Source organism: Cucumis sativus, chromosome 1 (assembly GCF_000004075.3).
Source record: "Cucumis sativus cultivar 9930 chromosome 1, Cucumber_9930_V3, whole genome shotgun sequence".
Lineage (NCBI taxonomy): Eukaryota > Viridiplantae > Streptophyta > Magnoliopsida > Cucurbitales > Cucurbitaceae > Cucumis > Cucumis sativus.
The window spans coordinates 1,261,036-1,284,610 of record NC_026655.2 but is presented as its reverse complement, the minus strand read 5'-3'; the positions used below and the strand labels follow the sequence as shown (position 1 = coordinate 1,284,610).

The window sequence follows — 23,575 nt, the reverse complement described above, 5'->3', positions numbered from 1 at the left end:
AAAATACAAAAAATTTGTGAAGACTAGGTTGGATTGTTGATTAGTTTGGGGTACAAGAGTTTGTTTAGTTTTGATTTTGTTCTTTACTATGTACTTTCCATACGTCATGTCTTATGTCTATGGTCAAAAGGAAAGATTCTGTTTAGGGTTTTTATGAAAAAATGTTTACTTATCGACTTATCAATTTTTTTATATCGTAGCTAATTTAGATTGACTTTCTGAGTGTTTATAAGTAGTTCGAAAGTCAAACCAAACGCATCGCTTATAACCAAATAAAATTATATATAGGTTAAAGTTACTTTTGTTTAAGGTATAAGAATCCTAAAGGATTAACATTAGCCGTAATGGATATAACATAAAATAAACTTATATTAAACAAAGATTTGGTTTAAAATAAAACAAAATATTATGTTATATTTTACTATTTATCGATACACTACTATCTATGTCACGATAGACTCGGATACACGTTACATACTTTAAAACATTTTTAGTCTTTTGATCCTTCTTAAACAAAACTGTCAAGGAAGTTAAACATAAGTTTCTCTAGTTTTTACTTGTTAAATTCAATAACCGCTATCAATAAACACAACTTCATGAGCTTTTCTTCTCCAGGGGATGAATTTACTAACTAAAGTTTTTTAGTTAAATGCCTCGAACATAAGAGAGTTGAGAGCTTTAAATATTGAAATTTAACCGAATAATCTCAAGCCTCAGTTAACAAGTAATAGAAAGAGAACTGAATTTGATATTAATTTATACGAACTTTTATACTGTCATTTGTGTACTAACAACTAGTAAAAGAAAGGGACAAGGAAAAGAAGATCACTTTAAATAAGAATTAGTTGCCGACTTTGATCCAATATTGTTAACATAATTACAATGTTCAATGGTCCCAACAAAAGAACTTCCATATAGGGTAAGAGCTTAAGAGAACAACCCATGCCCAATCTTTATCTATAAACAAACATTCAAACTTTGAAAAGACAGTACAAATGGAGAGCTGCAGCCAGCTTCTGCAGCCCCATCTGGCCCAATCATCTGCCAACACGTTGCAAGGCTCTTTTGCCTTTTTTCAGTTCTCTTTGCATTTTTCCGTTTTGTCCTTTTTTGTCTTTTTCCTTTTTTCTTTTTTAAGAATTTTCTTTTTAACAAACTCCTCGACAGTATCAACTTTTATTTTCTTCTATGAATAATACCATTTATGAAATATATATATATTACGTTTCATGACGGAACGCCATATCAAATCAATTTCATTTTGGTAGGAAAATTGTAAAAAATATAACATTTGACAAATATGTGTTTGTACACAAAAAAATCAAATGTATATGAATTTTTTAGTGGTTTTGTTCTATATAGTATAAATAGTTTGTCAATTTTTCTACTTTTGAAAAAAAAATTTGTCAAAAATGTCAAATTTGACAAAATGTTGATAACATATACCAAAATTTTCAAATTCTATCAATAGACATTAATAGTCACTGGTATGATATGCTTCTAGCGGTAAAAGTTTATTTCTAGCTATTATTGATGGAATCCAAAATTTTGTTATAGCATGTAAATATTTTAATTTATTTTGTTGTTTTTAAAAATACAAAAAAAAATCCTTTTTTTTAAACGATTTTTTCATTTTTTTTTTCTTATCCACTTAAAGGCTAAAACCATCCCTTTTGACCCAATACGAAACCCGAGGCTAGCAGCATAGAATTTTATTGCATGGCTTAGAAGTTCAAATAACATGTAATCCCAAAATTTAAAAGGTGCACATAAATGAATCAAAACAACATCTAAACAAAAAACATCCGAAAGATATCAAAGTATGATCAAGAAATACTAAAAAGAATCGATAACTACTATCTAATACTAACAAGGTGTGCATTATTTTTCGTTTCCTTTTTTAGTGGATGAATTTTATGACTATTTATTTTGAGAACTTTATGTTAGGGCGGCCTTCAAAGAAATCTTGTTAGAAAGATATATGGAAATGTCCGACCATGGTTCCAAAATTTAAATCATGGATCTAGAACGTTACATAACATTTATATTTTTCTAAAATGTTTAGGGCTTAATGAAGGACTGGGATTTTGACACCTAGCACATTATTCTATTCTCGAGCATACGATACCAGATGATGTAAAAAAGAACGAATTATAATAATGGAATTAAATAAATAAAGTGGTTTGTTTGTTTATTTAATTTAATACGTTATTCTATTATACTGACATTTCACTGAACAACAGATGTGCAAGTATCAAGAACAGATGAATAATACAAAAGATTCTCACATGACTCTACCTTCCAATCCGTAAGGCTAATTCATTCATATTCAAGACTATGAATGAAATTATTGTGCAGAAAAGTATCAATATTCAGTAAATTTGACAAACTGAGTGAAATTAAGCAAATTTGGACTTTATGCTGTTGATAACACTAGCATCGACTTGGAAGGCCTTGGTTAGAATTTCGACAGGGAGGGGAGGATTTGAAGCGAACAAAGTTCGGGACACGACCACAGCCCCCGGCAACTGACTGTTGAAAGCTGTGATCAGAGTTGCTTTCCCATGCCCAACATTATATTGGAAATGAACAAGTCCTCTGGGAACAACGAACATCTGTCCAACAGTCAAAACCTTATAGTAGTACACACTACTCGTTGACACAAAACCAACAAGAACCTTCCCTTTAATAACAACGATACTTTCAGTGGCACGGGGATGTGAGTGAGGTGCGTTTATTCCTCCCCGAGCAAGGTCAACACGGTTCATGGATAGCCCAAGTGTATTGAGTCCTGGAAATGTAAGAACATTTCCTTGTGTGACCCCAAAACCAAAAGGATTGTCTGTGTTGCCTTCTTTGCTCAATCCATCAAAGAAGAAATCATCAGCAGTAACTTCTGAAGCTGGCTTGCAAGGGAAGCCATTAAGGGAAACAGTAGCATTTAAATCTGCAACACAGAAGTCCTGCAACGGGTCGGGGTCGGCTGACAAAGAAGGATAAGGAAGAAGCAACAATATAATGAAGCAAACAAGCATGTTTAAAAGTGAGCTTCTCAAAGCAATCATGATAACCAAGCAGTTTAGTCTCAGACAGATAGTTAAGCTCAAGCTTGCTTATGGAAGTAGTTAAGATCCTAACAGAACCCTCTTAAATACTTTTCATGGATCAGTTGCCTTCTTCAAATATTTATTCTCAATCAACACATAAAAAGATAAATTAATATGATATGAACATACTAATCTGTTGAGGAGCCTTCCTATGCTGACCTTACAAATAATAAAAGCTTAAAACTAAGATTACAAAGTCTTTAATCCAGAAAAACGGTGAGGTTAGTTAGGTTTCAGCAACGGTAAAGCGACATAAAGGGAAGTCTTTCATATATATTTTTTGGAGAAAGAAACTAAATCTTAAAGAAGTAGGTGGGGGAGGTTGATTCAGTCTCATATTCAAGAACCTTGAAGCATTGACTTGGTTAAATCCTAAATTTTTTACTTCTCCTTGTCCAATTTTCTCTAAAAAAAATAAAGCAATTTTCTTCCCTTCCCTTTTTTATAATCCAAGAGCCCAACCACTCTTAATGAAATGAAAAGGTCATTAGATAAACAATAGAGATTACAAAGAGAGTTGATTCTGTTAAGAAACGTCATAGGAAGAGTCATCTAGGGGTTTTAAATTAGTAGTTGACAATATCCAAACTTGCTGACATAACTACATGTAGCCAATTGGATCACCAATTAGACAAAATCAATCTTGGCATATGAGGTGGTAAAAGTTCCATATAATAATCATCACAACTCATGATAAACTTATAAACAAACATTCAAATAGTAAACACTCTAGCAAATAGTAAATATTGTAGCGAATGGAGACTTTGAAATAGTGTTTATTGTTATCTTCAAACTAAATCTCTTGACTCCCGGTCTCTCTTGGATTACAAATACGATCCAACACCACCCTGAAAGTTCTTCCACGGAAATCATGGATTTAACTCTTTGAACAGCATAAAGAAAAATGAAGAGGAACTGATCGGCTGATAGTGGAGCACATTACTAACTCTACAGCTAAAGTCAACAACTTTAAAGTTAACACCAAAAATCACTATGTCTACTTCAAATGGCCGGGTCTTTCGAGAAAGTCACCCTTCCTTTATGGAAAACAAGCCATAAATTTATTCTAGATGATGAAAATGTTTGCAGATTATCAACTGTTTGTTAAAAAACAACCAAAAGGCTTTCCTCCATCAATATTACGCCACAGATTTCTCCATGCTACCTAAAGCATGCTTATACAATTAACAAAGTTACACATTAAGAGTAGTACCGCATTTGGAAGCTACCTTTCCAATGGCTATGAAGAAAGCGCAGAAGAACCATAACTTCCTTGTGATGGCATATCTAAAGAAGATGCCACTCGAAAAGAAGGGGGAAAGGCGTACATAATTTAACAGCTTCAAGGTTTTCATCAAAGAAGTTTTTGTTGAGAGATTGATCTTGTGTCCGGTGTCATACTTTCATTCTGCGAGGACATGAAAAGTAGGAAGTAAGAAATCAAAGAAAAAGTTGGAATGACAAGCGGTTAGACTTCTCAGATTAAAGAAATTACTTGTCCAATCCAGCTGAGCTGATGGGAATCACACCAGATGGTGATACAAGAGCATCAACTAAAACATCGTTTGGAGTGAGTGGTATAATTCCTTCATCCATTATCTGCACCGAATAGGACAGTGCAACTGCAAACCATGCAAATTGAGTTAATTGAAGTTGCAGGGAAACAGGGTGGAGTGAAAGAGAAAATAAGGTGAGTTTCTACTAGAAAAGAGCGAGCTTACACACATACCAAGGAGGGGCTGCTTCCAATTCCGCGCCTTTGCAAGTTCTTGGTAGTTCTTTAGGAAGGTATCATAATAACTGTTTTCATAACAATTATAGAATAAGAATCATCTGTGAGTGTATGATGTATAAGATTATACAGATTGACTGTGGGCCAAAATCTAAACAAACAAAGAAAAAACACATGGAGGGAAGGATTTCACAATCAAGATTTGGGAGTCACTCTACTAGTTTCAACTTCCCAAATCAGGTCCAGATGCGTTTAAGTAATATAACAGCAGCAGAAAGAAACCTCGGAAAGGCTAAAAGCAAATCCATACCCTCCCCCTCGACCAAGGCGTCTTCCTGATTTGTCAAATGCTAGTCCTGGCAGCAACCATCATCAACATATTAAAAAGTAATTGAATGCTCGCTTCTAACCTATAAATAAACCCTAAACAGCCAACGAATAGATATCATATCTCACCTGGTAAGAGAAATAAATCAATGGGGTCTTTTGTCTGCATAACTGCAAAACATAAATGTTAAAATATCAATGGTATTACACTCAAGATTGTAAGAGAAATTTTTGTATTAGATGTGATGAGGATGTCAACCTAGTTGAGATATTTGGTTGCATCTCCTGATCCTATGATTCTATATTGTATGTCTCTTTGTATTCTGAGCATTAGTCTAATTTCATACTGTGAAATATTAGAAAATTAAGGGGCAAGAGGTGGGCTGGAGTATTTAGTTACCATCTTCACGTTCATTTCCATCACCATCCACTGGAGCTGGCTCTAGGATGTTCATTGAGTTTGCAATAAGATCATCCATACGTGAAATATTGAACATCCGCATGTGACTATTCTTGTCCTCCACACGTGGGACATAAATCTTCTTCGAATGACCATCTTTAGATACAAAGAAAAATGTGAACATTTACAAAGCTCAATCAAACAATACCATAATCAATAACTTCCTCGATTAAAACTGAGAATTATCTCACTAACGTGATGCCAACATCAAGCTCAAACAACGACTTGACCTTATCATGAACAACAATTCTACCAATATTTCCTTGCATTCATTTCCACTACGTCAAATAGTGTCCGTATTTGAAAATGAAACCATTTCCAATGGACGATTACATTCTTCTACACTAATAATTAAATTGATCTAAAGAATCTAATTGAGTCAGTAAACTAGTTGTGTTTCTTTAATTTGATCTAAAACTTCAAATATAAAATCCTTCATTGAGCTTTATTGACATAATCTCGTGAATGTTGCCAAACAAATCCTTGAAACTTTATATCGACCGCATGAATTAGTAAGCGGCTAATAAGTTTAAGAGCACACCTTTAGGAGGGTGTTGAAGAATCTCTGATAATAGTCTCGAAGTATCAACTTCCCTTAACGCACTGCAACTCACATAAGCACATAATCGCTGACTAGATTTAAACCACGGAGCTTCCAGGACAATACTCTGAATTACATTGTCTGAGAAACAAGTATAGAGCCCAATGAAAAATGGAAAAAAGAAAATCGCATTCGTCGATTCAGAAGCATCTTAAAAATATATCATATCAACTATTCCACTGATAATCAATAAATATACGTAAGCAACCGATACCTTCCTGGGATCGGAAAGAAGGGTCCATGGCTTTGAGGGCCTTTCGAACGCTGGATCGAAGAACCCGTTTCTGATCAAATATGTGTTTCAATTGGTCTTCGTTTTCTGGCTTGATACTCTCGTTTGTCGCCATTTTTGGATACCCAGATGAGAAACGCGATAATGGCGGAAGGGATTGTTGAAAAGCTGAAGATTGGATGTGATTGAACAGTGAATTTGCTGCAATGGGTAACAATGGCTTATAATTTCGGAGCATTGGGGCTTCAGAAATTGCCCACTTTTGGGGTTTTGGGCTCCGACCCAAGTGCACTCCGGCTGGACTTAGCTGGTTCGTCAACCTAAAACCAGTGGTTGAGTTTTGAAATCCATTTACCGGTAAATTTGTCCTGTTTCCTTGGAGGAGCTGATATTTAACCATCAAAAGCAAGATGCTCCAATCCCAAACAAGAACAATTTGGTTCCTCTCAATAACAATAAAAGGGACAAGAACAGTTTGATTCCCAATTCAATTCTACAGTTTGGATTTTTCGAATGGAGATACAGTGAGAGAATTAGATTAAGATGAATGAATGGTGTAACTCAAACTAAGGATTTATATTGTCCCTAAAAAAGCTTTATATGTATGATTTGATGAAAGTTTAGTTTGATTAAGTAACCAATCTACTTGTACTATAAAACAAAAACAGCCACTACTTTCCTATTTGTAATGATTTATTGAATTTTCTTTATCGTATGAGCTACTTAAAGATAAGGTACTACGGATTACAACTAAGTATTTAGACAATGGTTAACTACTCTCGTCTTCCTTTGTGACAAATTGCAAAACATATATATTTACAATGCATGGTTTAGAAAAATCGAACTAGATGTTCGACAAATACATATTTAGACAATTGTGTTAGTTTTATAAGAATACTTTTACATAATAGTTAGGTTTATTTTGTCCAAACACCAACTTTAATCATGTTTAATTTTATTGGATTTAAATGCAACGTTAATATCAAGGTTTGTTTTTTAATGATTAAACACATGTTTTCGTAGTGCATATGGAATAAATAAATTTCATAATGTTTCTTTTTTTTCTTCGTTAGCTCTCAGAATGATGAGATCAAGCAAGAGGGGAGGGAGAAAGAGACTCGATAATAAAACCATTGAGAGAAAGAAGAATTGCATAAGAAAACCTAAGATTTGATATGTATTTTTAATTATAAAATGATGTAAATTATCAAGCAATGTATATAGAAAGTTCGGGATAAAAAACTCTTACACACACTCATGGCACAAGATAATGTCTCATTAAGCGGTTGAAAAGAGACCCTTATAAAACATACATACTACAAAAATAATTTTTCTTAATTGTGATAGTGAGAACGAGCTTCAAGAAGACTTTTATTCTCACATCAACTCCTCCTCTCCCTGTTTTTGTTATCTTGCGAAGTGAGACACGATAGCAAGAAATTGAGAGAGTAGGAGTACAAGATAATCAATAAGTGTACATGGCAATTTCATTATAGTAGTGATACTTGAGTTAAACATTAACTAATTAAGAGTAAAATGGACAAAAAAAAAAGTGAACAAAATCTCACGTTTCTCTCCCACTCTCAGCTTAAGTCATCCATACAAACACAAAACAAAAGTTGTGCAAAATAATTATACAAAATTGCATAATTGTATGTAAATCATCGGTGGACTTTAGTGATATTTTGTTATTTGTGTAAATATTTTGTGATTTTTTATTATGTTTGAAAAGACCCATCTCACAAAGGTATCGTTTTACTGTAACAAATTAGTCCATGGACTATGACAAAAAATAATATACTCACCGTTGTTATATATATATATATATATATCAAAATAAAGTGTCAACTTCTATTATGCAACGATTTAGTTTTTAGTATCTACAAATAAACGTGATATCCAATCACCTTATTAATAACCTACACCGTAAAATGATATGTTAAACTTTGTTGTTCACCGTCAATAACTATATTCAATGGTGGATTGCATATTTCTTAAATGTAGTGTGTTGAGTTATTAGACAAATTTCAAAATTCAACAACTTTTTTAATTTTTTTTTTCTTTTTCAAGTATTGGTAACTATCGATTCCTATATAAGAAATAAAGAAAGCTAGAGGTAAAGGTAGTATACATACTTAATTTAAAAAGGAAAAAAAAACGTAAAATGTAACTTGATTCATTACAAACTAGGAAATATCACCACGTGGAGTAATTTGAATTGTCACGAAAACTGATGAATCAATTTTATTATGTTTTTCTAACCTATAAAAAGACGTTTGAAGTAAGAAGTGAGTTATTATAATCACATGTTATAATAACATGCATTTCTAGTATAAATTATAAACTAGAAAGAAATAGTAAACACGGCAATAAATAATAAAAAATGTCGTAGGTCAAATAGTAAAAAGTATATCAAATAGTAAAATATACAATAGCTTTGAAATAATATTTATTATAATTATTTGGAGATTTTTTTAGTAGTTTTTACCTAGCAAAAAGATTATTATTGCTGTGTATAATACTCGTTCAAAACTGCCCCTAAAATATTTGAATATATACATTTATTTTACGAGGGGCATAGGAATATTCATTTATATTATAAAGTATTAATAATTGAATACTGTAGCGTGACGCATAAATCAATTAAGAAAGAAGGCAACGCCATATGATATGATGCAAATATAATAATTTATGACTAGACAGCAACGCTAAAGATTATAATTGAGCTTTTCCTCACCCAAAAAAATAAAAAGGATTATAATTGATCTGTTGGTATCGGTAGCAAAAAATAAAAATAAATAAATAAATTTATTTATTTTAATGAAAAAGTCACATATAATTCTTTTTCAAAAAATTCAAAATTTTTTCACAAAGAGATTTCAATATCAAATTTGGGAGACGGTGGGTCCGGACGCACGAATTCATCCAGTCAGCCGCCACGTGGCAGAGATCCTCTACGGAATTCGTTGTGTTACCTAATGGTGGAGTCATTGACCAAAGGTCAAACGTTGGATCAAACGGTTGAGATTCTTCCTTCTACCCCGAGACTGATCGAAACGGTACCCAATCCCCATCTTCTCTCTCTTCAGTCGAGCTTCCACAGCGGGCGCCAAAAAAATTGAGAAAGAAGAAGCAGAAGAAGAGACAAACATAGAGAGAGAGGAGGGATTAACAGGCAGAGTATTTGAAGAGCTCTAGCTTCGTCTTGGGATTGGTTTGCGAGTCAAACATGGAGCTTCAGAATACAGTGAAAGAAGCCCTAAACGCACTGTACCATCACCCGGATGATGCTTTTCGTATGCAGGCCGATCGATGGCTTCAAGACTTCCAGCGTACTCTTGATGCTTGGCAGGTATTGGTTTCAATCACCTCCTTGATTTTTGGTGCTCGATTGGAAGAGAGGAATTTATGATTTGCGAGTTTGATGATTGGTTTAGTGTTCTTTTTTGTTTATATTTTGCTTAATTCCAATCAACAAGTAGAGTTTTTTCGAGTTTTAGTTACTGTACAATGCTTTATATGCGTCAGGGAGTGAATCCTGTTTATGGGATTTTTTCTTTTTTTTTACCAATTTTTGCCAGTAATCATTCATTTTGGAAGTTCTCTTACATTTATTTTTTCCGTTGAACTCCACTACGTTGGAAGAAGTAGTAACTCCACCAGACTTAAGAATGGGATTTCATCCCCTCCCACCTTGTCATTTGTTCTGTGAAAGTTTTTGTTTTTTGGAGAAAGAAACAAATAATTTCACATATAGATTTTGATCGATTCTTGAATAGGGAATTACAAATCATTAAAAGAATAGTTTTAACACCTGATAATGGCAAAAAACTTATAGAATGAATTCAATGGTATACCGCTGGGATGTTCTAGTTTCTTTCTTTCTTTTTTTTTTCCTGGGGCTCATGCAACAACAAGTACAGTATTGCATTTACATTTTCCAAGCATCCAATCACTTTAATGGCTCTGTCTAATTATGGAGGATATAGGTAGGAAAGACTTCAATTGCTGTTCGCTTTCAGTAAGTTCACAACTGTTGCGTGAACCAGTTTCCAGGAATAACTTAGATTGGATTTGGCCAGGTTCATATTTGGGTATGATTTCAAGTGTAGATCCACTAACATTTGCTAGTAAAGGATGTAGGCTGTAGCTTAAGGACGAGGTTTGCATTTTCTATTAAAATTGTTTAAGGAGATGTCCGACGTGCTTGTAAGCTTTGACAGTTGAAAGCAAAACATACATATGATTCCATCAGTTTAATTGATATGGATCTTCGTTTTTGGGTCCTCCAATATTTCAAACTTTTGTTAGCTGCCTTCCTCCTCAAATTTGATCTGGTTAGATTCAATATAACATTCATCTGAAGAGGCTTTGGTCCTTATATTGGAAGTCTGTCGTGAATATATCGATAACTCATAAGTACTCTACTCACTGCCCTTTGCGGCAGCCTTATGAATATTATTCGCATGTTTATTTAGGAAATGCTTTTATTTTTTAGGTTGCTGATAATTTGCTTCACGAACCCACCAGCAATTTGGAAACTTTGATCTTTTGCTCTCAAACACTTAGAAGCAAGGTAATCTTCTTTGATTTCTCATTGTTAATTACCGAATATTGGTTATTTGCATTTATCAATGTATGAGTTCTTAGTAATGTGATAAAGGTTGTTTAAATCAAATGTATCATTGTTGGATTGTTTTCTGAGTTTAGTCCACTATTTATCTAATCCAGGTACAAAGAGATTTTGAAGAACTGCCTTCAGAAGCATTTAAGCCCTTGCGTGACTCATTGAACGTAAGAATGCCGTATTATGTAGCTAAGCACTTAATCAGCGTAATTATAGCTGTGAGAGATACATGGTTCAATCTTCAATGTCATATTATTTTTCAATCTAGTTATGTGTGTTTGCTTTTTTCTGTTTCGAGGTGTGACATTGCTTTCTTTTTAGATACAATTTTTTTTAAACTGTTGGTGAATATCTGATCATACATCTTTTGTAATTACACAAATTTACAATGGTACCAAAAAACTTTGACTTGCTATTATATGCTCAAATTATTTTTAGTGGTGGACTTTCTTTCCTGCTTCAAAACTGTTCTTTATAGTCTACCGCTTAATCTGCTACTGATGGAACTTGCATAATGTGTGCTACATGCTGCCACTGACACAAATTTTAAAGAATCCTTAAATGATATGACCGCTTCTTAAATTTAGATTAGAGTGCTTAGTAAGTGGTAAAGGATCGAGGCTGTGCACCACTGATTTGGTTGGATGTTTCTCTTTTAAGTCTCACTTTACTATCTTGAAAGTACTTATTCTGGCATATATTTGTGTTATTTGGAGGGCCAAGTGACTTCAGATAGTTGGAAATTGAAATGACGCACAAGAAAGTTTGTATCAGATATGTATACATATAGAGAAAAATTCACTTATCATTACAATCTCAGTCTCATACAGTTGTATTCAACTTGCAATCAAAGCAATGTTGTTCTTGATAACCTTTTTCTGTCACCAATCTGGGTTATATATTTATCATTTTCCCCTGGTTAATGAATGCATTTAGGTTCCACTGATTGGATGCAAGGAGTTTTTACCGGTTAAATGGAGTTAGGTCTTAAAAATCTCATTTCATTTCTTTAGAAATGCTGTGGCTTCATAAACATCATTCTTCATGGGCAACCAAAAGTTTTTGCCATGGGCCTTTGGCTTCATTAGTAACTTTTAAGTTATGAGATGATTTATTGTAAAAACCTCTAGCTTAATGACATTTATATCACCTTGTGGGAGATCTATGTTGAAAAAAAAATGAAGTTTTTATTAGAATAAATATGATGTTTTGGAAAATCTGCGACATCACTATTCGTGTGGTGTCTCCCTTGAGTGCTCTTGTAATTATTTGACGTGGATTTGGGAGAATGCCTTATAACTTTTTGTGTGTGCTTTGGGTGGTCGGTGTTGTTTAAAACATGTAATCTAACTTATTATATTGTGTTCTATTAATTTTTCGTGCAGAATTTATTAAGAAAATTTCACAAGGGCCCACCTAAAGTTCGAACTCAGGTATTTTCTTTGAAAGTTCACAAGATATTGAATGATTTTCCCTTGTATTGGAAGGATAGATTCAGGTTAAATTTTTGGTTTCATAGATTAGCATAGCGGTGGCTGCATTAGCAGTACATGTACCTGCTGATGATTGGGGAGAAGGTGGTATTGTAAATTGGCTCAGGAATGAGATGAACTCACATCCAGAGTACGTACCTGGATTTTTGGAGCTACTGACAGTTTTGCCTGAGGTATGACATGAACTTGTGATATCTTTTCTTTATATTTGGAAGAAATACCACTAAATCTTTTCCTCAAAACGATCAAACTTGGAAATACATACTTTCTTCATGAAAGTTGAATGCTACGTTGACTATGTTTCACCATGCTGGTAGAAAATGCATTTTCAGTTTTTGTGGCTTGAAATTTTTACTGACATGTATTGAGACGTCCACTAAAGTGTACAAATTGTGATTTTGATGGATTATCAATCACATAATTACCCAACAGGGGCCAGCAATTACATGAATTATGAAAGCTAATTGAACAAAGTGCCTGAACCTTTGATTGTATTAAATTATCTACTAGATGTCACGTTTAAGTAGCATAGGAGGCTATCAATTTTCTAGAGAGTATGAGGAATTAAAACCGTAAACTATTATTGATCAGTGGTTTTAGATTTCTTGATTGCTATGACACAGATGGTTTCATATGGTAGAGCATCATTAGAAAACTTCCGCTAATAGGGCATTGTCTGGAGTATATAATATTCTTCTCTGCAGAAGCATTTCATGTTGAAGGGCTTCTAGGTATTTTTATGTGTGTACATCATAAGTCCAAAATGGTCAGTTGGTTTTTGTTTCATGGCATGTTTCCATGTTTCTTCGGCAACCATCAATCAGGAAGTATACAACTACAAGATCGCAGCTCGCCCAGATAGACGTCGTCAATTTGAAAAGGAACTCACGTCCCAAATGGAAGTTACCCTTAGCATCTTGACAGCTTGTTTGAGTATTAATGAGCTGAAGGAGCAGGTGGGCCTTTTTAACCATAAGAACTGTGTCCTATATCTAAAGTTTGGTCATTATGTCTTCGTAGTCAAATAGAAGTTCCTCGTTTTTTTATTCGCTTGGGTTTTATGGATGTTTCAGGTGCTCGAGGCATTTGCTTCTTGGCTTCGATTAAAGCATGGGTATGCCTGTTCTTCACGTCACTTTCTACACAATATATTAGATAGCTCAAAAGATAAAGAAATGAACTTCAGTTTTTAAATGTGTATATGATACTGATGTACACGTGGGTATAAAAATTTGAAGTAGATGTGGGTATATCTAGATCAGTTTCTTGTATCATAGAGAATACTGAACCACTTTCATTCTGGGATATTGTACATGGAGTGGGTTGAGGGATCTCGTTTCTTACTTGAATATTGGTTACATAGCTGTATGAAGTTCATGAAAAAGATAAATAATTAAATTATCCACAAAATAATCTAGAATAATGTAGTTTTATTTTGAAACAGAATGAATAGGTAACTGGGAGTAAGTAGCTGAATTGAATGTAGTGGTGTGGGCTTGGGAACATATATAGAAGAAGCAAAGCTCCATTCCTCAAGTGGTTATTGGAGATTGGAAGGAAATTCGTTGTACTAGTTTCACATTTGAAGGGAATTCTTTGCAGCATGAAGTACAGTGGTCTCATGGTAAACCAGCCAGTGATTGGTTCTCTAGAACAAATTTAGAAGTAGCAACCTAAAGGCTGCTGGAAACGAATAATGAGGCTTACTGATTTTACAAAAGGAAACATCACTGTTAGAGTAGGTTCAAGCAATAGAGTTAATTTATTGGCTGCTTTTGGGCACTAGACACTCAATTATCCCTGAAATACTCAAATCTTTGAAGCTCCAAAGAAGCTTTGGTTGAAACTGCTGGGATATTAATTACCTTTGGTGCGTTGGCACACTTGGAGGAACTTGTCTGATCAGAATGGGAAGATTGGTTGTACGTCATGAATTTATTCGAGGGTGTTTATCTCATGGCCACTAGAATAGAAGATTTTGGCTCCATGCTAGCTCTGATATTTACCTTCCCCTGGAAATCTGTTTTTAGTCTTCTCTTTAGCGTGCCTTATATTCTACACAGGATCTTGAGCTGTTCGGAGATGCTGGTATCCAAAGAAAATTAATGTGTTTTCTTTTCCTTTGTTATTTAAAATTATACAATCTCTCTTTATTGCCCTATTCGTGATCCTCAATGCTTCGGACTAATGTAGTTAATGCGAGCATAGATCAATGGTAAGACACCAATTACTATTCCGAAGGTTGACATGGTTTGATCTCCCACCCCAATAATTGTTGAACTAAAAAATTCTCTAGACTAATGCAGTTGAAGCAATTTGTGGTTTATTTGGATTGAGTGAAGTTGAAGTACTATGAACTTTAGCTATTTCAGGGAAAACTTGGAAGGAGTGAAGACTGGGGGATGTTTGGGATCATGTGAAGTTTTTAGTTTCCATGGTTGTCTTTTGGTGCATATTTTTCGTAATGTTTCCTTTGTTTATTATGGCTATAAAAGAGTCCTACCAAAAAAAAAATAATGATAGTAATAATAACAAATTATGGCTGTAAAAAAGATGTCTGGTAATTTTCTTAGCTTCATGAGTTAGAGATGATCATCCTAGTTCTCTGTTCCTCATTTCTTTTAATATTATTTTCTCTATTACGAACTCAGCTTTTCTTCTCTCTCTCTTTCTCTCTCTTTTGAGTACTATGGATGATGTCTAGGATGTGTTGGATGCATGTTGATTTGTTCTATTGTCCTATATGCATTGGATTCTAACATGTAAACTTGAGAGAATCCCTTGTGCTTCTGATTATGTTATTGGGTTTCCAGCACATGGTGCTAACCCTTTGCTTTTATCTTTGGCCTAAAAGGTAGACAATACATTATGAATACTTTTGAATGGCCGATAGTTTATCTGTAAGTTGCATTTAGTATTTAGTTTGTTGCTTCAAATTGGATCTTATTAAGCTCTTTTATAACTACGTTACTCTCATGATGCACGTCCTTTGCCTTTGGAACACATTCTTAACTTATTTGGCCTTGGTTTTTGAGGTGCCTTGTCCCTTTTCCCATCGCTTTGTATCAGCAATTTTCTTCTAAAACTTGTTTGTTCCAATAAGAAATTAAAGATTGAAGTTTCCATTTGTTATTATTGTTTTTCAGATTTCAGAATCTGCTTATTTGGTTTTAGTCAGGAAAGGAAGTTGAGCATTACAATTTAATGGCTTAGTGCAACTGCTTCTGGTTTCAGGATTCCAGGAACTATGCTTGCATCACATCCTTTAGTACTTACAGCTCTAGCGAGTTTAAATTCTGAGCTTCTATCTGAGGCGTCTGTAAACGGTATTGCTTTTGAACGTGTCCCAAGCTTTTAGTTTCTCGTTGTAGTAAACTTAAAGCTACATTCCAACATATGAATCTGCTTTTCTATTGCCTGAACTAATTCTGTTGTGAACATCAAGTAGCCGATTATAATGTTTGCGGTCCCATACTCCTTCCATCACATTTTTAGATTGAGATATGCATGTGATCTTATAAAAGATAAATAATTAGCAAGCTTGGTGTAAGGAATGCTATCATTCTTTCATATCTTTTATTGCATTTCTAAAAAATTAATTGAATGAGTAACATCCATGTAAAAGAAGTGTACATCGTTTGCAGTCAACTAGACTTATCTACTAATAGCACGTTTCCCTTGTGTTCACTAGTGTTTTGATATTTATTTATGTTTATATAATTAATTTTGACCCTTTGCTTATGCAACTTATGTTCTACATGTTCATTCTTTTGGATTTCAGGTTACCTTTAAGATTTTTGCATGTATTATTACTAATTTCTCTTTGGTTATTTGAAAATTATTACAAACTTTTCTTTGGCTTTTTTTGTGCAGTTATATCTGAACTGATACACTATTCAGCAGCTGGAAGCTCAAGTGGTCTCCCAGTGCATATGCCTTTAATTCAAGTAATTGTCCCTCAAGTTATGAATTTGAAGGCACAACTTAGAGATTCTTCAAAGGTATTGCTACATCAGATTCTCCATCTTTCATTTCTCTAGTTTTATGTGACAGAGTGCTCAGTTTTCTGGTTTAGGAAAGCTAGATTGATTGTTGAGACCTTTTTTTTATATGTATTTTTTAAATGAAACCAACAACTTTCATTGAGAAAAAAAGTGAGAACATGAGGGCATGCAAAAACCAAATCCAAGGATGAAGCACCCTCTATAAAAAAAGGACTCTAACATCTTAGAATAGGTACAAAAAGCCTTTGAAATTGAAGCTCACAAAGAACCAGGGAATGGAATGAGAGACCAAATCTCATTAGGATCCCTCTCCACATCTCTAGAGAACTACCTTTCTGCTCATCCCACAAAACCCACAAAACAACACACCCCTGCAAACGAAAGAAAGTTTTGTATGTCATCTCTTCCTCATTGTTGGTTAGTGTTGCACTTTCTTGCAGTATCATGATATCTTCATTTTCTGTTGATAACGCTTTCCTCATTCCTTCTCCATTTCTTTATTTTGATGTCTAACATGGTAATCCTTCCGCATTTCTTCTCATTGGGGGGGGGTATGCGGGGATCTACTTGTGGAAAATTCAATGAAAAAGTAATGCCCGTGGGTTTTCAATTTAGTTTGTTTTCTTTTACGCAAAGTTGTTGGCTGTAAATGGAATTTTTTTTATATACCTAGTGATTGCTGAAGTTTATTCATTTCTACTGTTAATTAACCTTGTTTTAATTTCTGCATTCAGGATGAAGAAGATGTGAAGGCCATTGCTCGGTTATTTGCTGACATGGGCGATTCATATGTTGAATTGATTGCTACTGGTAATAGATTTTGTTACGTACTTGAGGCACATTCTTGTCTTCATGATATTGTTTTCTCAATTTGTTTTTTCCCTTGGTTTTTGGTCTACTTTCTAGGTTCTGATGAATCGATGTTAATCGTCCATGCTCTACTTGAAGTTACTTCACACCCTGAATATGATATTGCCTCCATGACCTTTAATTTTTGGCACAGCCTGCAGTTGAACTTGACAAAAAGGTTATTTATTCTGAGCCCTTTAGTATCAACTATGATTCTTTTACACCACAAACATATCGACAGTATTTTGTTAAAAGCTAATTTTACTTACATTAGTTCTAATATTCCAGAGATGCTTATATTTCTTTTGGCAATGATGCTTCCATTGAAGCTGAGAGGAAAAGGAGGTTACAAATCTTTTGTCCAGTTTATGAGTCACTTGTATCCTTGGTAAGTTCTCCACCTCCTAAACTTTTTTCCCTCTCCCCTCTTTTTTTAGAACATATTCCACTTCCTAGATTTTTGACTGAAATATGGTTAGTCTTAGTACTTATCCCGATGCAATATCATTCCCTTCATTGTAGTCTACCATAGGGCCTCATTTGCTCATAATCGATTGATATTACTCAAATATTTTGCCATGAAAAATTGCTGCTTGTATCTACTTTTTTTTCTACAATATTTATTGTTAGCTAGAAATCTAGGATTTACAGATGTATATGCATGCTGGATTTATTAACGGAATTACGTAAATCTGCATACATGAATTTTGGCCTTAATTTTCCAGTAAAATTGTGTTCACAGGTTAGTTTCAGAGTTCAATATCCTAATGACTATCAAGACCTTTCTTATGAGGACCTCAAGGAATTCAAGCAGACTAGATATGGTAGTAACTTGCTTAGTTTGTTGAATATGATCAATCAAATTTTACTAGTTGCTTTGTGATACGGTTTCTGTTGTTAAGGTGTAGTTCTTTTTGCAGATATTATAAGTTGTGCAACAATTGTTCCAGCCTACCGGGAAATCTTTTTTATATAGCTTTATAGATCCCTTATTTAATGTAGAATGCTAGACAATTCAGTTTTCCCAGTGCTCATTTAGTCATTTTCCATGTATAATTCTGTAAAGTGGTTACTGAACAAATAAATATTTGTTTTATATCCAGCTGTTGCAGATGTCTTAATAGATGCAGCTTTGGTTTTAGGAGGTGATATGACTCTGAAAATTCTTTACGTGAGGCTTGTGGAGGTGTGTATTTCTTGCTTCTCCTTGGTTGTTCCGCATCTTAATAAATTACTCACACAACATATAAAAGAATTCCCTGGATCTTTTTCCTGGACAGCAATCCTTTTTCTTCGAGTTACTTGTTCATTTACGTATGACTCAAAAAATTTTCCCGGGCTGCATTTTGTAGTTGTATATATTCTAACTGAAATTAAGTTTTAAGAAGAAAAGAATTTGCAAACCAACCGTGGGTTGGGTTGGATTAGTGGTAAATAAAGACCATATTTAAATAAAAATGTTGAGAAAATAGGTTTAAGTTAGGGTGAAACATCTACCTAGGACTTGATATCTTATGAGTTTCATTTCCAAATGGTTGTATATTAGTTTTCCTACAATAACCGTACATCAATTAATTTTGTTTCTACTGCCTGTCATAGTGGATCACGTGTTGCAACCATGATTTAAAGCCTTTGATTTATTGCATTTGGTTGATTCATTTTCAAATATCACTGTAGGCTGTCACAAGCTGTGGAAACAGTGAACAGAGTGAATGGCGTCCAGCAGAGGCTGCTTTGTTTTGCATCCGAGCTATATCTGATTATGTTTCAGTGGGTGAGACTGAAATAATGCCACAGGTAAAAGTATCTTCCAAGTTTGTTCTGTCTCTAATGATTGACAATTTTTCTAAGAATGAAAATTTTCAAATCTCTGTTGTTTGTCCTCCAATTAGTTAAACAAGCCCACACAATTCTTTTCTTTCTTCTTTTTTCTTTTGAAGAGAAACTGAGTTTCATGAAAGAAATGGAAATGACCACCTCATTCTTGCCTATTTGGAGAATGTGATCTCCCTTTCTAGAAAGTTGTTCCTTGTTTAATTCTTGTTTCTCGCATGTTCTACATCTGCCTATTCTCTTATATTTTATTCTTTTCTTCTGTTGTCTCTAATTCTCGAATTGCACTTGTCTTTTCCATTCTTCTCTCAGGTCATGGGTTTACTTCCAAAACTTCCCAAGCAAGCACAACTTCTTCAGACAGGTAACAAAGATGGAACATGTTACTTATGATGTAATGCTATTACAATATTCGTGTTTCAAATGGAGGTGTGGATTTAATAGATGATCATCCACACACTTTTTTTGACTTCTTTTTCATGATCAAGTTCTACTAACACATATTGATATATCGACTGCTTTGCAATTTCGTGGTAGATATGTTTTTATAAGTAGACGTCCTGTGTCAAACTTGGTTTATCTAGATAAATATTTGTGTCTTGTTGGATCTTCAGTGTGCTACACTGTTGGAGCATACTCGAAGTGGCTTGATGCGTCATCAAGTGGGCAATCGATACTACCTTCAGTAATTGATATCCTCATGAGTGGAATGAGCACATCCGAGGATTCTGCAGCTGCAGCAGCTCTGGCATTTAGACATATTTGCGCTGGTACAGAATCTCCTTAAAATTGCTTTCATTTAGTTCTGTATTTTTCTGGATCAGGTAGACTTAGATTATTTATGTTTCATTTCAGTAATGTTAGTAAAACCAGCATATTTACTGGTGGCTGTCAAGATAACTCGTAATTTAGTCTGCTGTACTTTCTTCAAGAAGAGCACAGTTAGATTGTGAATTTTGAGATCACATTTTTAGCAAGCGTCGACATGCTGTGGTTTTAGAAGTATTATTTTATGTGGTTGCTACTCCCATATCCTTAGATTCACTGGTAGAGTTTGAAGGTTACCTTTTTGCCATCCAATGAATGGTTATTGGGTGACAAACTCTCCTTGGTTTCTTGTTTGTTTCGCTTTGATGAATACCTTCAACATAGCCCCAAAATAAAAGATAGAGCCCGAACTTTTATTATCTTGTGCTTTGGTATCATTATTCCACTTTATTAATTCATTTATATTACAAGTAGATTGCCGGAGAAAGCTTTGTGGATTTTTGGATGGTCTCTTCCATATATATAATATGACGGTCAATGGAGAAAGTAGTTTGAAGGTGACTGCTGAGGACTCGCTGCACCTAGTCGAAGCATTAAGGTACATGTTTGGATAATGTATTGAAAATGGTCGCTTGAACATAATTTTATGTTTGGATAAAGGTTGACTTCTCCATCTGTCTCTCTTTGCAGCATGGTTATCACAGAACTTGTGCCCGATCAAGCTAAAAGAGCTCTGGAGGCATTGTGCGTACCTGTTGTTGCTCCTCTGCAGGTTGGCTCTTTTTCCCTTTCAAACTATTCTTTCATCCTTGTGACAAATTATAACAACTTCGTGTATATTATCAGGAAATTGTCAATCAAGGCCCGGAAGTGTTAAATAAGAAGCCTTCTAATGAGTTAACAGTCCATATTGATCGGTTTGCCTATATATTCAGGTGTGATAAATGTTTGACCTTTCTCACCGTTTCTTCTAATTCTCACGATATATTCTAAATCTATTAATGGAATCAACTTTAGATATGTAAATCACCCTGAAGCTGTTGCAGATGCAATACAGAGGCTTTGGCCAATTTTTAAAGCCATCTTCGATATGTAAGTATCTTTTAATTGCATTATCTGGGTATTATGTTCTATGGAAAATTTATTGACTGGTTATGTTTAATGCTTTGGTTCTAGCCGTGCTTGGGACATGCGGACGATGGAATCTCTTTGTCGTGCATGCAAATATGCTGTAGGTTTGCTGATCCTCTTTTTTGGTGATTCACTATTATAATCATTTGTGGTTCAAAAACTCGGCTGGAAAATTAAGAAACCATAAATGAATAACTTGATCTGACTGGGATTGTATTCGCTTGACTTGGACTCCTCGAGTATAATTCTGATAATATTTGTCATGAATAAGTGTTCAGTTTGATGATTCATACTGGAGTATGGCTGTAAGATAGCTGTCTCCTGATGAAATAATGAAATAGATCAAATTGTATGTTCTTATATATATCTCTTCATCCTATGTAAACGACTTTGATTCATGTCTAGATTTTAAATGTATATCAATGTCGTATTTTGAGGCACTTATTGAGGGGAAATATTTGTGATAATAGTGCTATATTTTGTGCAAAGAAACAATTTATTCTGTTGATTAATTACTAGTTTACTTTCCGTAGGTGAGAACTTCCGGTAGATTTATGGGAATCACAATTGGAGCGATGTTGGAAGAAATTCAAGCTCTGTATAAGCAACACCATCAGCCTTGCTTTCTCTATTTGTCTAGTGAAGTTATAAAGGTTCGGGCCCATACATCTCACTTCGCTATGAAATTTCGATTATTGTGTTACGCTAACAGTTAAACTGCTGATCTTGCTTGCAGATTTTTGGTTCTGATCCGTCTTGCGCAAGTTATCTCCAAAGTTTGATTGAAGCATTATTCATGCATACGACTCGTCTTCTCACAACTATTCAGGTAGGCTGCAGGTAGTTTATCGATTTTATCTTCCTCAATTATAGTGGTATTTAAATTACTAATTGGTTGTCCTTGCTTTTGTTTGGAAGGAATTTACTGCTAGACCAGATATTGCCGATGATTGCTTTCTTTTGGCTTCGAGATGTATACGCTATTGCCCTCAATTATTTATTCCCTCTTCGGTATTTCCAGCACTAATCGATTGTGCAATGGTCGGAATCACAGTACAGCATAGGTATTATATACTTATCTTCCAGCTCTTGTTCTCATGAAGATCCTCATTTTCAAGTCTTTTATCTAAAACTATGTTAATCAACTGTAATGTTTATATGTTTATTTACATTATTCTGAATACATTTCTATAGTTGCGATACATACCAATTGACCGTTTTCTTATTCTATACAGGGAAGCCTCAAATTCAATATTGACTTTCTTGGCTGATGTTTTTGATCTTGCAAATTCAAGCAAAAGTGAACAGTACATATCTAGAAGGGATGCAATTGTGATACCTCGAGGTCATGTTATCCTTCGAATTTTGGTTGCAGCCTTAACGGGGGCACTGCCAAGTTCTCGATTAGAGCCGGTATTCTTATTTTCATGTGGATAATATAGTTGCTTACATGTTAAATTTGCAAAACTATCAATATCATCACGGTTTAATTTGCCACTCTCCATTGTCTGCTAACAAGCATATGATGATTCCATCCCACTTTCTCAGGTAACGTACACACTATTAGCCCTAACTCGAGCTTATAGAGTACAAGCATTAGAGTGGGCCAAGGAAAGTGTCTCATTGATTCCCTCAACCGCTGTTACGGAAAAAGAGCGGTCGAGATTCCTAAAAGCGATATCAGATGCAGCCTCAGGATGCGATATAAATGCGCTTGCTGTACCAATAGAAGAACTCTCAGACGTATGCCGACGAAATAGAAACGTTCAAGAGATGGTTCAAGGAGCTTTGAGGCCGCTTGAACTTAATCTGTTGGCTGTATCATAGTGAGGAAAAAATGGGGGAGGGTTTTAACAATGAGGAGGCCATTTTGCAAGGGCTTCGTCGTTGTTTCTGCCATATAGTAGTTGCCTTTGAGGTGTAATGCCGGTTGGTTTTATTCTTTTCTCCTTCTCCTCCTCCTCCTCCTCCTCCTCCTCCTCCTTTTTTCTTCATTTTCATTTGGTGTATCAATTACCAATCTCCAATTTTTAAGGAGAATGTTCATTTTTTATATCTTCTTTAAATGGGGGGTGGGGTGTAATGAGAAACTGGTGGTGATCAATATGTTTTAATTGATGATGAGCTATGGGATGGTGGAGTGGTTTTTCTCTTTTCTTTTTTTTCTTTCTTTCAATGCTGTCTTTTTGGATGTCATTTTTTTGGGGGGTGTAATGTGCTTTGATACAGTTGTAATTTATTACAATGAAAGGAAAAGGAAACTTTGGTTCTACAAATATGGCAACGTCCTGCCCTGTTAGTACACTCTATATTCTCTTAATTGTATGTACCTTTGCATCGTTTCAATATAACTTGAAAAGTCGTTTAATTTGTGTGTTTTTGTTCACTTCACAGGGCACATTCTTTACTCC

At 34.6% G+C, this 23,575-nt stretch overlaps 3 protein-coding genes across 4 annotated transcripts; 1 reads left to right on the top strand and 2 right to left on the bottom strand.

Moving 5' to 3' along the window:
- Positions 1-2,165: 2,165 nt before the first annotated feature.
- LOC101215347 (germin-like protein subfamily T member 2) lies at positions 2,166-3,716 on the bottom strand. The gene has a single exon (XM_004138091.3). It carries the CDS (start codon positions 3,063-3,065, stop codon positions 2,400-2,402), a length of 666 nt encoding a protein of 221 aa, XP_004138139.1. The 5' UTR covers positions 3,066-3,716; the 3' UTR covers positions 2,166-2,399.
- Positions 3,717-4,103: 387 nt separating this feature from the next.
- On the bottom strand, positions 4,104-6,982 carry LOC101211739 (5-formyltetrahydrofolate cyclo-ligase, mitochondrial). 2 transcript variants are annotated; one of them, XM_004138244.3, is made up of 8 exons: positions 6,442-6,971; positions 6,168-6,308; positions 5,567-5,722; positions 5,296-5,337; positions 5,150-5,195; positions 4,837-4,907; positions 4,603-4,729; positions 4,104-4,515 (listed from the first exon to the last, which is right to left on the bottom strand). In XM_004138244.3, the coding sequence occupies exons 1-8, from the start codon at positions 6,857-6,859 to the stop codon at positions 4,503-4,505; spliced, it is 1,014 nt and encodes a 337-aa protein (XP_004138292.1). In that variant the 5' UTR covers positions 6,860-6,971; the 3' UTR covers positions 4,104-4,502. The 2 variants fall into 2 exon arrangements, 1 of the variants encoding a protein (XP_004138292.1); XR_004214011.1 differs by lacking the exon at positions 4,104-4,515 and having other exon boundaries at positions 4,650-4,729; positions 5,122-5,195; positions 6,442-6,982.
- A 2,532-nt stretch (positions 6,983-9,514) lies between these two features.
- Positions 9,515-23,448, top strand: LOC101215103 (transportin MOS14). The gene is made up of 27 exons (XM_011661497.2): positions 9,515-9,811; positions 10,958-11,035; positions 11,191-11,253; positions 12,472-12,519; positions 12,606-12,752; positions 13,404-13,535; positions 13,653-13,693; positions 15,814-15,905; positions 16,453-16,580; positions 17,318-17,393; positions 17,490-17,610; positions 17,721-17,820; positions 18,175-18,256; positions 18,536-18,618; positions 19,110-19,229; positions 19,578-19,629; positions 19,880-20,035; positions 20,508-20,631; positions 20,724-20,805; positions 20,880-20,968; positions 21,051-21,125; positions 21,210-21,264; positions 21,698-21,817; positions 21,901-21,993; positions 22,083-22,228; positions 22,400-22,577; positions 22,713-23,448. The coding sequence occupies exons 1-27, from the start codon at positions 9,689-9,691 to the stop codon at positions 22,989-22,991; spliced, it is 2,883 nt and encodes a 960-aa protein (XP_011659799.1). The 5' UTR covers positions 9,515-9,688; the 3' UTR covers positions 22,992-23,448.
- The last annotated feature ends 127 nt before the right edge of the window (positions 23,449-23,575 follow it).

Bases quoted from the DNA above. Each gene is read 5' to 3' on its own strand.
- LOC101215347 (XM_004138091.3), bottom strand. From the start codon at position 3,065: ATGATTGCTTTGAGAAGCTCACTTTTAAACATGCTTGTTTGCTTCATT.
- LOC101211739 (XM_004138244.3), bottom strand. From the start codon at position 6,859: ATGGTTAAATATCAGCTCCTCCAAGGAAACAGGACAAATTTACCGGTA. The intron at 5,338-5,566 runs GTAACTAAATAC...TATGTTTTGCAG, and splicing joins TGGAAATGAACGTGAAGATG to TTATGCAGACAAAAGACCCC. The intron at 5,196-5,295 runs GTGAGATATGAT...GGTTGCTGCCAG, and splicing joins TGATTTATTTCTCTTACCAG to GACTAGCATTTGACAAATCA.
- LOC101215103 (XM_011661497.2), top strand. From the start codon at position 9,689: ATGGAGCTTCAGAATACAGTGAAAGAAGCCCTAAACGCACTGTACCAT. The intron at 17,821-18,174 runs GTAAGTTCTCCA...TTGTGTTCACAG, and splicing joins ATGAGTCACTTGTATCCTTG to GTTAGTTTCAGAGTTCAATA. The intron at 20,806-20,879 runs GTTGGCTCTTTT...GTATATTATCAG, and splicing joins CTGTTGTTGCTCCTCTGCAG to GAAATTGTCAATCAAGGCCC.